Raw genomic sequence first — 17,784 nt, 5'->3', positions numbered from 1 at the left:
GTATTTTTGTCTACTGACTCAGGTCAGATAGTTGAGCCCAGAGTTCAAACTAAACATGGTGAAGCAGCTTTTACACAACTGGAACAAACTAGCAGCAGAACTGAAATCATTTTTAAATCCAGATTAAAAACATTTCTCTTCTCCTGAGCTTATGATTGAGCTCTTTTAAAGCACTTTACATTTTAATCTTTCATTTGCACTCTATGTCCTTTTAATGATTTTAAAGCTAATTTATTATTTTATGCTGCAATCTTATATTTAATGCTCAATTCTATCATTTTATGTATGTCTTTCTATGTTTCTGTACTTTGTTTTTATTATGGGGGGGGGGGGGGTTAATTGTATGTTTTAATGTTTCGGTTTTATGTAAAGCACATTGAGTTACCATTGTGTATGAAATGCGCTATATAAATAAAACTGCCTTGCCTTGTTGGTTTTACATCATTTGAAATGACAATTGTACCATTTTTTTACCAAAAGTAAGCCTGAATTAAGTGGACTTATACTAATAATGATTTCATTTAAAACATATAAATGGTTCCTGATCTCCATGATTCTCCAGATGAAATGTAATATTTAGAACAATAGTATTCCATTAGCTTTATTTAATATAAAAGTTATAATGTAAGATCATGCCAAACTAGTTGATATGGTGTTTTATTGACAATTTAATGTTTTTAAGCAAGTTGAATTTTTTTGGTACAAAGTTTTTATGTTTACACCACTTAGACATTTTTGCCATAATCCTCTAATATATTCTCTCTAAATGGATTAAAAGCAGAAATTTTAAGCAAATATTTGGCTTTAAAGCTAAGACTTGGACTATATGTATCATAAAATAACAGCACAGGCCAGATGTGGAGGCTGCATATCGACTCTGGACATCACGTCTCATACATGCACAGTATCCTGGTTAAGAGTCTTAAACAGCATCTGATGTTACTGACTATACAGTGATGCCTGCCTTGTTTTTAAAATCCTACACTCAAAAGGAAACTGGAAATTGACCGGCTGTTACATTTACTAAAGTGAAAAGTTCCATGATGAACGTGATTAAATCATGTAGTATTCACATGAAATTCTACAATCTAACATTTAATAGATTCACTCATGTGAATTGAGTGACTCAGCACATAACCATTAAAATCTCGGCAGTCACACGTGATCAGATGGCTTTCTTTCAGCAATAAACAATTCTGCTGGATCAACTTCATTCACTGGTGTTGGATCAACTTCTGTGTGGAGTTTATATGTTCTCCTTGTGGGTTCTCTCAGGGTTCTCCAGCTTCTTCCCACAGACCAAAAACATGCAGGTGTTAGGTTAATTGGAGACTCTAAATGTCCTGTATGTGTGAATATTTGTCTATCTACTATATGTGAGCCCTGTGATGGAGTGGAAACCTGTCCACTACCCTGCCTCTCACCCAGTGACAGCTGGGATTGGCTTCAGACCCCTGTGATGCTCTGTAGAATAAGCGGGACAGATGGACGGATGGACGGATGGATGGATGGATGGATGGATGGATGGATGGATGGATGGATGGATGAACTTCATTTACTGATGTTGGATTAACTTAATTTACTAGTGTTGTCAAATACTGTAAAATGAGTTGGTTCAATCCTATTCAATGAAGTCAGACCCAACCCCACTAAATAAATTGACTCAATCCTGATAAATGAATTTGACTTAACCTAAGTACCTTAAGTTGGACCAGCAGAAATCCTTAATGCTGAAAGAAAGCCATTTTATCATATGGAAATTCATTTCATGATTTTTTGAAGTTCAATCAAAGAGTCATTTTTTTGTCTTCTTGCCCCTCCACCACTGAGCCAGTTTATGGCCAGAATGGACATTGCCAGAGCCATAAGGTCCACATTTAGAGGGGACTGCGTTGTTCCTTTTAGAAAGACCTATGTTTGGATGCTCACCCATTTCTGTCACATATTTGGAACACTCTCCCCATACATAAAAAATGACCCAGACTGTCTGTATATTGGGAAAAACCCAGCACTTGATCAACACTAAGGTAGCCAAAATATTAGTATTGAATGATGTATCTGCATATTAACTTTTGCAACATAGTCTGGGTGAGTGATCATCAGACCAAGCTCAGGCCATCTACCGTCTGAAAAAACATGCACTGCAAATAATAAGCTGTGTCCATGGAAACCTTCTTCTCAGCCCGTTTCTTAAGTTGGTTGACTCAGGATCCTTCTCTTTTTTTTCACATCATTTTCACACTCATTCCACTCAGAGCTCTTGTTTTCTGAGACTTCCTTATTTCCATCCTTCACTGTCTCAGTTTAGTATTTTATACAGAGGGTCCAAAATATGGGATGTATGACCCTCACATTTTGTGAACTTGTCCCCACAGCAGTTTATAAGAGCCTTGAAATCACTTCTTTTAACTAACCAGTACTGTCCTACTTAAGTCCAATAAATATGTTTTCATGATCATATAATAGATAAATGACAGCCATTTGACTGTTTGTGTTTAACTTTATTTTATTATAAAGCTATGTTCTCAGTCTGGCAGTGATGATGTAATGTATACTTGCATTCTTGTACGTATTTTAAATTTTTCTACATGTTCAAACAAACAAGGACCTGTTCAGAGCTGCAGCCGTATCAATGGTGTGCTTTTTATAGTTCTAAATGTAATGTTTATTTTAATATTCTTCTTTTTTTAGTGTACTTGGCTAAGTTGTTGACCTGAGATGACTACAGATGGAAACTAGCCTCTTGGTTAACTCTGACACATTCACATTGTGAACTAATACGTTGATAGATGTGTACGGTCAATCAATACATAAATGCTTAAATGAAATATAAGCAGAAGCAGGGCTTTTCTTTAACATCACAGGACGTCAATGACAATGACTTTTAAAACTGGACATGAAGATTAATGACAAAAATCATCTGTTATTTTCTTTACAGCACATTAACTTAGCTTTATGATCATGATTTTATATACTTCATGGACTGTGCTTATATAGCGCCTTTCTAGTCTTTACGACCACTCAAAGCGCTTTACATTACATCTCATTCACCCATTCACACACTTTCATGAACTGATGGCAGGGGCTACCATGCAGGGTGCCAACCTACTCATCAGGGAATTTCATACATACACCGTTGGCACAGCAACGGGAGCAATTTTGGGGTTAAGTGCCTTGCCCAAGGACACCGACACGTAGGCTGGAGGAGCCGGGAATCGAACCTCCAATCTTCGAATTGGTGGATGAGCGCTCTACCGCCTGAGCCACAGCCCCTTCAGTGACGTGTTGCTGTTTGCCACTGCTCTGCTCTGAACTGCATTTGACCTTTTCTTTCCCATAAAACATACTTGAAATAGAGGAATATTAAGTCACAGGTTTGTCTAAATAAAATAAACTTCAGCCTTATTTTGCAGTTTTTCCCTTTTATCTTGCATTTGTTTTTTTTGTAATTTTTCAAGAAACAGCATGGTTCTTACAAAAGGTCAGATATGTATGACTCAAAATAATAATCATAACATAAAAAGGCTATTTATCTGGTCTCATTACTCATGTCCTTTTATGATGAACATTTCATGGATGTGACATTTTCTTGCCTTTCATTTTATGCTTTCTTCCCCTTTTTATCGTGACTGTACTGTGTGTTTTTGGCTTGTGGCATTTCTCAAGAATGTGTAAGGGTGTTATAAAGGTCACATAATAAACTGAAGTGGGATAGTGGGTTGAGTCAAGTACACAAACATTCAAGAATTTACAAGGAAATACAACACGGTAAAAAACACATTAAACAGGGCTACACCTGAAACACCTAACTCAGGAAATTAGCTGGAATGTCTGTTAATGTCAAAAGGTGATTTTAGTAAAGCTTTGTCTGCTCTCATCACTCGTTTCCTTTGATGATGAACATTTCGTGGCATTGTTTGCAGTGAATGTGTCCCTCGTGTGCCTCCATATTCGTTTTCCAACCTACAGACTACAAATGACAATGAGTACGAGGTTTTTATTTATCAGGTGGGACAAGAGGTTGAGAAACAGGAAACACACACACTAATTTACTGGAGACTGATTAAAACATGATCCTACCACTATGTAATCCACTAATCTAAAACAGCACAAAAACTAGTTTTCGTTTTTCTTCTTTGACCGTTTTACAACCTTCGTCTGCTCTGACACACTGGTCTCCGTCTCCACATCCCAGCTCTCCCAGCCGCTCTGCAGCTGCTTTCAGTCACACAGCCAACACAAAGACACATCGACTGAAATCACAAGTCAACACGCTTAAAGACTGTGTAAAGTGAATTCAGACATTTTCTTCTAAACACATTAAATAGGTCATAAATGTATTTCTAAAAAATGTGTAAAAAGCATTTCAACCATTTAGATTTGAATTGTGGAGCTAGGCTTCACAAACTGTGTTTCAACATTTCTGTGTTCAGGATTTAGTGGGCGGGTCTGAAAATCATAAACCCACCCCTGCTGCTGTAGAGGTATAAATACATTAAGCACACACTACTACTACTACTACAGTCTAAAGTTAGCCAGTTAGCTGAGTTAGCTGCCGAGCTAGCAGCTGAGTTAGCAGCAGAAAGCTCTCAGACATAGTGTCCATGTTTCTGGTATAGGTGGTGACTTTGATTGACAGGTGACACGTGGTAGGGGGCGGGGTTTCAGCGAACTCAGCGACCACACCCACAGTGTTTGGGAGCAGAGAGAAAGCAGGGAGAGAAAGAGGCTGATTTTTACACAACTTTGAAGCCTAATTTCATATATTTGGGTTATTATTTGGATATTTGATTTTTTTAATCATTCAAATTTGGCAGGGTGGTTAACAACACACTTTTCTGTGGTATGTCAAACTCAGAACACATATTTATTCTTACTTTACACAGACTTTAAACTCTACAAAGCTGTGTTTGACATACAGAAGGGCCGATGTTAGAGGGCCTTTTAGAAGAAAAAAAGCATGAACTATGAGGATAACGTAACAGTGACACAGAAAACACTGATTTGCTGTCTAGAATTTCACTCTCTGAGAAGAGGTTTCATTCTGTTCTGAGGTTTGAGGCTGTTGTGGCTCTTGCTGTGGTTTGAAATCTCTTCCCCTCATCTCTGAAACCCACAACCGAAGCTGTGGTTTAAACAGCACCTGCGGTCTAGTCGAAACTCACTTACTGTTTCCTCAAAGATCAACTAAATTCAAGTAGAGTTTACTGCATCTGAGGTTTAAGTACAGTTCAATATAAGGGAAGATTTCTACAGCTCAAAGCATTTTAATAAACTAAAAGCTCAACGTTTTGTGACAAATCTGCCTCATTTCATTTTATAATGCTATAAACGATGGTCTAATAAACTGAAGAGGTTAGTCACTGCAACATGTACAATATCAACACGTTTCCATTTACTCACACCCACTCACATGCCGCTGCTACTGACACAGGAACAGCTCTGTTGATGCTTGGTGACAAATGGATAGAAATTCTTTACTTGACTTGGAGCTACGTGACTGTAACTGTTAAGGGTTTCGCCATGGTGTCACTTAAAGACATTCAAAGGATTCCAACAACAATGAGAAAAATGAAACATGCTGAAACATGCTCAGGTCACAAGTTTCACATTGATGCTGCACACTTGCATGCCCCAATTTGTTCAAGTGTTACAAATTCAGCACATTTGCATCCTTTACTATCAAACTATATTTATATCATGTGTGATTTAAAGCTGCTTAAATACAGAGGCACACTTTTACGTATGAAATCATTGGAAGGGTCAGTATCCATACGACTGATTGATGAGTCAAAGCTATGACTTTGTTTCTCAGCCTTCCTGTTGTCTTCCAGTCAACCATGCTATTTCTGTGTATTGGGTGTTAACTCAAGAATTAGGAATTGGCGAGCGCCTTGGTAGTTGAGTAGTTACCGCGCATGCCACATAATGGATTTGCCTCTCTTTCTCCCTATTTCCTGTCGGCCCCAACTCCATGTACTGTGAAATAAAGGCAAAAATGCCCCCAAAATAAAGCTTTTTTAAAAATTAGGCATTGTTTCTTTAAATGAGGCCTTTGGACCATAATCTCCAATCATATGTTTAAAACCTGTGGTAATAAGTTAGAATGAAGTTGGCTAAAAAGGTCTAACACAGAACTGGGTCATACCAGACCAGGTCAATTTTAACCCTAGAAGAACAAAGTTGCATGGATGACAGGAAGACAACAGGAGGGTTAAACTCAAATCACTGCCTGAATTTGAACTCCGGTGGTTACATTGTCTGCATGAAACATCATTATTTCTGTAGAGAGGGCCTTCAGAAAAAAGTCTGTTATTGCCAAAAATGTGTTGACTGTTGCACTATTGAGCGTTGAGGAGACATAATTGTGGAAGAGACTTGTGGAGAAACACAAGTTTTGGAATTCTTTACTTAAAGGTTATGAATGCAGACCAAAACCATAAATGTGTAGTCTTTGCCATCAACATGTTTTTCTTTCTTTGTCTTCTTAAAAAAAAAGGCATAGTCATATCCTGCTTTTACAGCTGCTTTCACTACAATTTTAAACATTACTCATTGGATTTGTGCGTGGGATAGAGAGTGAAAACAAACTTCAGTTCACGTCATTGTTGTTCACTCATGTGTTTTGAGCTACAGTGGAGCATAGAGGAATACAATGTATCACAGTACTGGTTATTAGGATTCACTCATTATTGGTTTTGGTCTTTTTTTTGGCAATAAAGACAATTAAGAACACCATCTGACTTATACTTTAACATTCAGTTGGTAATTGGTATCAGTGCTAATGCTGGACAGCAGATTGAGCTGTATACCTATTAACATATGACCGTAGCCACTGTTCAGTGATATAGACCCTGTGTGTGCCATTTGTTTTGCTCGGGACTCTTACCGCTGATGCACTGGCAGAAAGAACATAATTTCGAGGCCTTGTCTCCTGAAAATCAGGTGCAGCCTACGAACAAGAGCAGGGAGGGGTATAGGGGGACAAACATTGGCACAGTCATGCATTTACAATCATTGAGCAGTAAAAAAACCCACCAAAAGTAGTTAGCCAAAAGCAAAGCAGCATAAAGAAAACAGAGCGGAAGCAACACAAGTGCAGACCATTTAGCAGCAAGATAGTGTAGATATGTGTTGGAGTGTGGTGTGATTTCAAATTAGTTGAAAAGATTTAGTTGGAAGTATTCAAAAGGATAATTCAATTTAAGGATGACCTTTAATGGCCTCTTGTACAAAGTGCTCAGAGGTGTGTTAACTCAGAGGTGTGTTGGAGCCAAGCTGGTGACCAGGCAGTACATCGTCACTGTGAATTATTCATTGATGGCTTTTAAAGCAACAAACAGGTGGAGTCAGTTTTCCTTCATGTGTAGATGGATCTGCTCCATCTTTTTTGTGCTATCTCTACCATTATATTAAGTAAATAAGGTTTTCTTGGCTAAGGTCTGCTGGATAGTGCAGGTTTGATTTAGGATATTTACTGTAAATACATGTACTGCCATGAATAAGAACTATTAGTAACAATTAGTGTGAGTTGTCTAGACAAAAAAAGCTGAATTAAACTGATGAGTCATGAGCCTTGAAAAGAGAGAAAGGCATTTAGATGATGTCAGTGTCCTTGATTTCTTCTGAAAACTTCTCCTCCACACTTTTAATTTGAATCACAACAGGATCTGTACTGTAAGTTAAGTCAAAATCCTGGTGCGAGGTTGCCCCCTGCTGTTCCTCTACTGTATCTACAGCAGGTGTCAACTAAACAAACATCATTGATATTTGCGTTGCCTTGCAGATTTTGTCATCTTGACCAATAAACTTGTCTACTTAGGTGATACTAATACTTTTAACTGCTGTTCTTAAAGAGGACATGTTATGCGCATTTTCAGGTCTATATTTATATTCTGGGGCTCTACTGAAATATCTTTGAATTATTTACAGACCAGAAAACTCCTTATTTATCTTACATTGGTTGTTTATGCAAACCCTTACAGTTCAGCCTCTGTCCTTTGGCTCCTGTCTCTTTAAGGCTTCCCTCCGAATGAGCCCAAACTGGATTTCACTACTTCTTCTTGTTCTTTACTCAAAATGTCTCAAATACAACTGTACATGTTTGAGCCAGAATCCGTTCCGAAATATGCAAGTAGAGAACCCTTGGTTCAATCTCAGCAACCAGGACGACAGAACAGACGGCACATTATGCACATGCCTGATACATGGAAGTCAGCTTGTCTGCAAGGTAGAAAAAAACTTCACAGACAAAGCATCGGGCATGTTGGAGCCCTGGCTTTTGACTTGCAAGGAGCATTTTTACAGATGTTAACCCCAGGTTTTTGGAATTTTAACCAAGTTTAACATTCAGCAGAAAATCAGAAAAAGCATAATATGTCCCCTTTAATGTAGCATGTAACAACGAAAAAAGGACTATTCTCTATATTAGTAACCATGTGCACCAATGAAACAGTGCTGTTCTGGTGTCAATGTGTGATGGCTTCCAACAAAGTGTCTCATAGTCAGCACTTTAAAGACTTTTACAAAGGTTATTTTGGTGAGTTTGAGATACAGGCAACAGGCACAGTCTGATACATGATACATGGCAGCCAGCAGGACAGCTGAAAAAGCTTTGAAAGAGTTAATTCAGTTAATGCAGCCATGCTATCTGAAGAAGCAACCCCACTTAGTGCAATACATGAGGAACAAAATGACTGGACAAGTTCTTCTAAAATTCTTAATCTGACATGAACATACTGTAGCTAAATGTGTGTTTGGTGCTAAATCTAAACTGTATACTTCTCACTAATCCATCTAAACACTTGTGATATTACTTGCTTTATAGTATTTGAGATTTTGTCTACTTTGAAACTGGATTAACCAAATTGTGGCCATTAGGGGGCAGAAAAACATCAATTAAGTTGTTATATTTAGCCACTGCCATACCTGGATTATTGCCTCTAGCACATCCACATCCAGCAGACAAAGAGCAACATTATCATCCCATTAGAGTTTTGTGTCTAGACCATAGACTTGTATATAAGAAAGGTCTAGACACCTGACTTATTGTTAAATATCTGGAAATATTTGGCTCTTTAACTACTGTATGCTCCACTACTGTATGTTAAGCAGCTAGCTAGTTAGCCAGATAGATAGATAGATTTAACAATCTAGTTACTAACTAAATCAGAATCTGTTTATTAGCCAAGTATGTAGTATACAAGAAATGTGTCTTGATGTTTAGCTCTAACACTCACAACATGTAGAGGAGAAAAATAGATCTAAAGTAAGGTAATAATAAAAATGAAACATCCTGTTTGGTGGCTGCACTGTACCAAACAGTGATGAATAATGTGAGGATGGACTCAATGTGTAGAACTGCAGCAGGTTGAACTCCTTCTTGGTTATACAGTTTATGTTAGTGTCTCATTCAAGATCTATGGAGATGGTGGTGCTGAGGAACTTAAATCACTCCATAGCTGTGACTGCGGTGCTCCTGGTCTTTAGCTTCAGGCTATTATGCATTATTATGGCTGCTCCACAATGTTAAAGTGGAAGTTAGTGTTAAATGCTGAACTAAAGACAATGAACAGGATCCTGGCATAGGACTCCTGACTGTCCACATGCTGGAGGATGAAGTGCAGCCTCACACTGATTGTGTCATTCACAGACCTGTTAGCCGTGTATTCAAACTTCATGGGGTCCAACAATTGATTCAACTGCCATCAAATGGAAGTGAATTACCATTCAACTCAGTTATCCTCAACTCTACTGAGCTTTTAAGCAACTTTCTGCTCGTTTTTGTTTCATTTTGGGTCATTCTCTGTGTTCTCATCTAGCAGCTGCCCAGCAGACAGAGAATGTAAGAGTGGAACATTCAGGAACTAAAGAGCCAGATATTTCCCTCAGGAGACTAACATTACATTTGACAGGTGGCCAGAGACATGAGTCCAAATGAAGCCTAATGTTGCTGATGTTGTCTGATGGGTATATAAATGGGTACATTTTTGCTAACAAGTTCACCATGTCAACTTTAGACGTAACAGTAACTGTCAATGTTATAGTGACACCTACTGGTTAATCAGCATAAGTAATGTTGCCTGGCTGCTGTAAAGTGAGGCCAACCAATAGTGAAGACAAAACTCACCGCTGCTTTGGCTTCTGCCTGCTTGGCTTTTTTCAGGCGTGCTTTGCAGATGTCAAGATCCAGTCGTCGATTCTCTAGAAGTCGCCTCTCTTTCTACAGAGGATAAGATGGATTCGATCAGGAAACCGCTGCAGGAAATTAACTCTCCAACACTTGGTTTGTATCCAGCTAGCTGCACAATTACACACTGTGCAATCAGCACCATGTGTTGATATGAACTTCATAAGCACCAAAAACTTGCAGACTTACAGATATGGTCCTCCAGTCTCCCTCCAGGAAGTTACGTAGAGGAGTGAGGAATGTGGCAGCCGAAGTTTGGAGGAACTCACGTTCGGCTCCTCCCAGTCTCTTTTGGTACTCTCCTACTGTGATCATGGTACTACCTGAAATACACACAGTCATACTGGAATTACACACGTGAACAGAAAGAGGATTAAAGGAGTACAACAGTTGCATGGAGGCTAATGATGTTTAGAGAAGGCATCTTTGTTTCAGTACATACATTTTACTTCGGTGCATGAACACACATGCCAACAATCCTGAGTTCCTGCAGTGATTTTTACTGGGAAACAGGAGAAATTTAGGCTCTAAAATACTGAGATTGTAATTGCTGGTATTCAACACCCTCTTTAAATGAAGACTCACAGATCTCTAAATGCTTCACTCATAGAAACCGAGGACAATCTTGTAGAAACAGAGCGCCCCATCACCAAGTGATTTCAGCACATGCTTCATACCTAGGGCTGGACATCGTTTAAAACATTACGATACCAGTACCAATCCAGGTACCCTTAAAGTGATACTGATACCAACTGAGTACTTCATTCCATACCCATCATGTGAATAGAAGCATGAAATTGCGTCTTGACCACCACAGACAGGTTGTAGCTGCTGTGGCATTGGGCCAATCACATGTCATATTGAAGAACGCTTGCATTGATTGGCTGTAAGCAAGTCCATACAAATAGTTATATTTTCTAGCTCTGGATGCAAAAAGAATCGATCGTCGATACCTTAAAAAGGTATAGAGTACCAATACCCAGCCCTATACATACCTGCAACGTCCCGGGTTCTAGTCTGGCAAGCGACCTTTGTTGCATGTCATACCCCTTTCCTGTTGGCCTCTATGCTACTGACTGTCTAGTAATGAAGGCAAAAAATTGAAGCAATTGACAGTTTTTAAAAACCCTGCATTGCAGAACCAACCCAAAAACGGGCGGCCCCTCCATACTGCAGTGGTGACATGCCATTCATTATGGAGGAGAACTGGAGGAGAGCTGGTTTATTAGCTGTGGTTCTCACAGCCGTTCAAACAACTACCGCAGCATTTAGAAATCCCAGAGCTCTCTGATGTCTGGTATCATGAGACTAAACAAAAATTTAAAAAAGAGTGGCAGCATGAATATGTTCGGTACATTTCATTAGATTTGCATATTTCTTATTAACAAGGCTACATTTTAGAGAGGTGAGGGGGATCATCCTCTGGAGATTATTAAGAAGAACAGCAAATGTTATGTAATAAACTAATGTGATTGATTTGTTATTGCTAAACAGAATAGCCAGAGCAGCAGATGATGTATAAATGTGCTCTGGGCTCTCTCTCTCTCTCTGTGTATGTGTGTGTATGTGTGTGTGTGTGTGTGTGTGTGTGTGTGTGTGTGTGTGTGGACTGCAGATCATAATTACATCAAAAGGAATGCGACCCACTGCCTCATTTTTTTATTGCCCCGAGGTTCTTCTGACACAAACGATAAATGATCAGATGATGGCTGCACTCAAAAGAAAATGCAGGATCATCAGTTATCTGTCATACGCTGGGTTATGCCTTCAGGACATATGGCACTCTGAAATATGTTGCACTGTTGAAGAATAAAACTAATACAAATCAATGACTGAGAATTGACAAATGTGCTCAGATGAATATAAGTTCTGTAACCTCAGACTTTCTCTTTTAGTATATAATCATCAAAGGTCAGTTCTTTGACTTTTTAACTATTATTGACAGCAGTTAGAGAGCTGTTCAGAATTGTATCTCCAGTCCCATAACTGTGGTATAAAGCATAATGGCTGCAGACAACGAGCTCTAAGTGTCATCATGTAGCTGCAACGATATCAGTATCAGTGACGCCTCCACTGACCGTATGGTGTCCCTGGACCAAATTCATTGGCAGCTTCCAGCATGTACTGGCCCAGCAGCTCTGCGTTGGTCGCCTTGGATGGAAGCCTCTTCTCCAGCTTGTCATAGATGAACTCCTCTATTCGAGCGCCTGGAGAACAGGTGATAAAAAAAACAATGAGAACCGGGTTGTGCCTGATTGAAGAACGTTTGTATGTACACCAAATAGGAAACAGAAAGGTTAAATTAATCATATATTTTTTTATTACTAAAGCTTTTTTTTTGAGAGATTGACAATATTTGAGTTAATGCAATTTTCCCAAAGTTACCACATTTTGCTGTATAATACAATATTTTGTATATTTATGAGGATTAAGAGTGAAGTAAGCACTGTACAGTATATAGAAATATGTCCATATTATCCAGCACTCAGGCAAAATGTATGAGACACACAAAAACACTATAGTACATGCAGGTGGAGTCCATCAAATTGCTGCCATCTTTCAAATAATATAAAGTAATGCTAATAAAATTTAGCAGCATTAAAAATGAGCTCAGAGCCTTTGTTGTCTTTATTGTAATAACCAACCACATCTGCTCTAATGAAGCTTTAACATATTGATCACCAGCGTCCATATCAAACAGATAAAAGTCACAACTATATTTGTATGAGTGTCTTTAGTGCAGGCTTCTTCCTCAGTATTCAGTATTCTATTGTCAGTGTACATGCTGACACTAAAACGGCTCTAAAATGACTATCCAATCAAACAAGTGCTGCCAGGTGTCTTTCTGCCCAGTCATTCATTAGTAATTCAACACCTGTCTGCATGGAATCATCTGTGTTTCAGTCAACATGTGATACATAACAATCATCTATCTAGCTTGTTGTTAAATGAGGCAAAGACTTACCTGTGTGGTCAACTGGAGCATGCAGGGTTCAAAAATACACAAATTAACAGTTATACATCACAACCAGATGTTTATTAAAAATACATGTGGGAATATGAGCTTCACTAAATGTCATTGTAAAGGCTGCAGGTCAGGTCTCTGTTTGTCAGTGTTTTAAAAATGTGCGCATAGTTGGCAAAATGATAAATGCTGAATATGTGAAATTATGTTCCAAAGCTCACAGACTGATTTAAAACGTCTAAAACAATAAAAGCAGCTTTTAAGACAAGTTATACATACTTGACTTTAAAAGATGTTTGCCTCCTATGTGTTTAAAACAAATGTATGGAACCCCAGAAGTGACAAATATTATTTTTTGCCTTACGATATGGAATGTTTCATTGTCTTGCTTTTATATTTTTATTTTGTCGCTTCTTGCTTATATCTTTTATTTTGTTTTTCTCTTTTTAAATGTATAAAAGAAAAAAGAAAAGAAAAAGAATATAAATAAAAGAAAACTGAAAGTGGCTTAGGCTAAATGTAAAACGTGATACATATTACGTATTATGTAATGGAGCATGATTCTTGAATGTTAACTTATGTTAGACTTATTGAATCAAATGAATGAAAGACATACATTCAATTTTAAGTAGACCTGTCACATTAATTATCAACTTATCATACAATAACATAATTATCAGCATCATCATGTCTATATATGGACTTATCATATGATACATGGACATGACCCTGATCATTTTTTGTTATTATATTATCATTATATCAGTGATATAAAATGATCTTAAAATGACAATAATATCGTTTATCGCGATTATTTATGAGACAATATATCGTCTAACAGATAAGTAGTTATTGTGCAAACCCAAAAGTAACCAAAAGACACTTTACATACAAAAAAGAAGCCAAAAGGTTTTTAAAAGTATCTTTTCCAATCATGTTAAATAACAACATTAAAATAACAATTTTTACAAGTTTTACATTATTTTTCTTCCCTATTCAATTATTCTACTAACTCATCAGAAAGCATTTACCGCTCTTGGGACTCCATACAGAGTAATGACTGTGTGTGGAGGTCACTGAGAAGGACTTACTTGGGTTGGGCTGCAGCAGCACCTCTGTTTGTCTTAAGATCTTTTCAGTCCAGTTCTTGGTGCAGTCGGCCCGAGTGATCAGGTTCTCTAAGTGAGGATCCAGCTCGGTCTTCTCGGCCTGGCCCAGCTTCTCCTCAGTGAACTAGGAGGCAGAGTCAGAACCCTGAGTCACATGACTACGATCACGGAAAACTAAATATCAGAACAGGCTACATGTTATTTAAATAAGTGAATAAATGACTATTTGAGCTGTGTACAGTATATATGTAGACATGCATACACTTAAAGGGACATTTGGGGAACATGTAGACATTTTAACAGTACAATGTTAGACTATATATATACATATATATATATAGACATTGTGTAATCCTCATGTACACAAACCCACGGCAGTAACCACAGTCCATTTCATTTCTAACATCTACTTATTTTATGCCAGTAGCAATTAACTAAAGCATCTGAACTGTGTAATAAATTATGAGAACACCCACTTCTGCTGTCAGCAAAGTCTGAAGGCAAAAAAAAACAAAAAAACACCATCTGTGATATCAGGCTGAGCCGTTTGAGATTTTTTCATTTTCTTCAGCGGTTGCCAGGTCTGACTGACAGGAGGCAGCAGACAGATGACTGAGGAATTCATCATCTCTGTCATATAACAGCAGCTGACTGATAACAGCTATGTGGATGAGATGGAGTGAAATGTCACATCTTCTCAGTTCTTAAATAAACTATTCGGAAGGAGACAGGCGCTGTCTGTCTGTGCAAGGCCCCAGCACAGACCCTCAAGGGACCCCATAATTAGTTTGTGGTAACATGATTAACCTTTTAGCACCACTGTTCTACTCATACGATGCTCTATGTAAACTTTCACAGACTGCTGGAGCTCTGAGCAGTTACATGGAATATAATAGACTGTGCTCTTTTCAGTTATTGTGGTCATTCTAAAAAATAATGCCTCTTGCCAATTAGTTGATTGACAAGCTGATAATAAGACAGAACATGTGACAACATAAAGAAAAGGAATTTTAAAAAAGAACAAATTAAAGGAGACACATTTTGAGACCAATGCACGCAAGAGAAAATAAGAATTTAGAGAATTTAAATAAAATAAGTAAAAAGATAAGTAAATAAATAAAATAATTAAAGTAAGAGTAAAAACGTGGTTAAAATGTATTAAAACAACAAAATAAAATATAAAGTTTAATAAAAGCTGGACTAAAACTATAGGGGAAAATAGAGATGAAAAGACAAAAAACAGACAAATTAAATAAGATAAGAAGATAAAACTATAGAATGATAATAATAAAATAATGTAAAATTTAAAACATCAAAACAAATAGAATAAAAAGACTTTCAATTAATCTCTTAAAACATGATATATTTCCACCTATAGTCAGTAAGCCCAGCAGCGTAATAAATCCTTAAAAACCTTATGTCCAAATTCATCATGGGGGGCTGAAAATCACAATTGGTCCATTTGATTTCACTTAGTGGGACAGTGGATGAAGAAGAGTTAAATGAATTTGGTAAAATGCACTTAAATACAACATCAACTGAAATAAAGGCCCTGAGGCTCACTGCATTGCAGAGCGGCTCTGTGTCAAAGTCTACAGCGCTGCTTCAGCTGCACCTGTTACACCCCCCCCCCACACACACACACACACACACACACGCACAGTGATGGCACAGTGCACTGACATGTCCTGAAGTAATGTACACCTCTACATCACTGCAGTGAGGTGAGAATAAAAGCACCAGAGGTCTAAGAAAACAAGATTTTCACTTGAAGATAAATTGCTCTTTAGAGGCGACAGGATATATGAACAATGCAAGGAAAATGGGAGGAACTGGAGGGTCAATAGGGGCCCACGGCTAATGTTTGACCCCCTGAGCAGGTTCATCCTGCCCTGCTAGATCATTCTAGAGTGTATGGAAGTGGTTAAAAAAGGCAAATATACAGTATAACACTGTCAAGGTTAATTCCAGAAGTGATTTAGAATTAGAACAGAGTTGTTATCTGTTGCTTTGCTCCCTCAGACTACTTCCTCTGCTGTCACTAGTTTCCTGTGTTAGTGCTTTTTGACAGCCTCCAAAAAAAATCTGAACTGAACTTGTTGCATTCCTGAATCAAGTGCAATGAAGTAGCTGAAACACTAGCTGGTAAACACTGGTGCAACACAGAAACTCAGCATATCTTCTCTTGCATTCAAATCAACAAGCTCCCTTAAAGGCCATCTGTGAGCACACCTACCTTGCGGCACTGTCATTTGTCATTTCATTTATATTTTTTTATCACTATAATCCTGTTTCAGCTCTGATCAAATGAGTTACAATTTATAAGTAGTACATTCATTCAATATACACATATAGCAATCTCATTTTAAAATCTGCTACTTCCCAGCGTTCATGCGTATATAAAAAGGTGCAGACTAATATCACAAAATTCACTACGTCGCTGAAATGAATACTTATTCGTGTGTTATACGTATGCCGAATTCTCAACTTGATCTCCTCTCATTAATGGCAGCAAGTCAGTCTTGTGCTACAACTTATACGCATTGCGTGTTACGCAAGAATTCGTTAAATTGACCGTTTTCTCAAGGGAGTCTGGTGCCACATCGGCAGCTATCAGAGCTGGAGGTAAAAAAAATGAGGCGTGAAAAACAGATGTTATGTTATACAATCAATCAGTTGTGTTAATAAGGCCTTCTTGTTGCTGACTTGCAGTGATCAGGGAGTGTGTCGCTGCCACACGGATGACACACACTCCCCACAGCCATCAATAATGGATCCAGGCTTGACAAACCTTTATCGGCTTACAGCGCTCATCGTGCTCCTCAAAATACGCGGCAAAATATGTGTCTTTATATCCACTGATATAACTTCGATCAACACAATCTGTTTATTAGATCGAGTCTCATGGCCTGCAGACACGTTTCATCCACGTACGATTCACTTAAAGCATGACGGTGAATCCATCAGGATAATAGTGGAGGCTCCTCGACCTGCTGCAGAGATGTGTTGGGAGGAGAAAAAAAGCAAATTATTAATGTATGTGTTACCTGCACTGCCCGGGTGAAGAAGAGACCCGCATCAGAAGCCAGTTTTTTCACGTTGAAGTCCATGGCGGGCTCTGAACTGAGCATACAGGCTGGAAGGCTTGTTTGTTTCCCTGCAGAGGGAATCCTCCGATCAGCTGAGATGATGTAGCAGCAGACGCAGGACTGAAGCCGTAATCCTCTTCATGCACGATCGGAAATCTGCCCTCCGCCCTGCCGTTAAAGAGACCACAGCACCGGTCTGCAGGCTTCCTCTGACAGCCTGAAGCATGTACTGTACCTCCACTATGACCTCTGATTACACACACACACACACACACACACACACACACACACACACACACACACACACACACACAGATACAGAATATGATGTCAACTGCTTTCATACAGAGTGTATTAATAGTAAGATACCTATAACTGTGATTTTTAAGTAATGTAAAAAAAAAAAAAAAAAACCTTATATTATCTACACCA

General features: G+C 38.3%; 1 protein-coding gene across 1 annotated transcript in view; it reads right to left on the bottom strand.

Annotated features, from left to right (window-relative positions):
* LOC128380223 (endophilin-B2-like) overlaps window positions 1–17,396 on the bottom strand; it is a 30,333-nt gene extending 12,937 nt beyond the window's left edge. Inside the window, exons 1-6 of the mRNA XM_053339952.1 lie at window positions 17,311–17,396; window positions 14,246–14,387; window positions 12,268–12,396; window positions 10,379–10,512; window positions 10,130–10,222; window positions 6,890–6,952 (exon numbers count right to left, since the gene is read on the bottom strand). Coding sequence (XP_053195927.1) covers window positions 6,890–6,952; window positions 10,130–10,222; window positions 10,379–10,512; window positions 12,268–12,396; window positions 14,246–14,387; window positions 17,311–17,394 — 645 coding nt within the window. The 5' untranslated portion in view covers window positions 17,395–17,396. The remainder of the gene's footprint in view (window positions 1–6,889; window positions 6,953–10,129; window positions 10,223–10,378; window positions 10,513–12,267; window positions 12,397–14,245; window positions 14,388–17,310) is intronic.
* Between the last annotated feature and the right edge of the window lie 388 nt (window positions 17,397–17,784).

The sequence above is a fragment of the Scomber japonicus genome, chromosome 19, assembly GCF_027409825.1.
Source record: "Scomber japonicus isolate fScoJap1 chromosome 19, fScoJap1.pri, whole genome shotgun sequence".
Taxonomy (NCBI): domain Eukaryota; kingdom Metazoa; phylum Chordata; class Actinopteri; order Scombriformes; family Scombridae; genus Scomber; species Scomber japonicus.
This window is presented reverse-complemented; position numbering and strand designations above follow the sequence as displayed.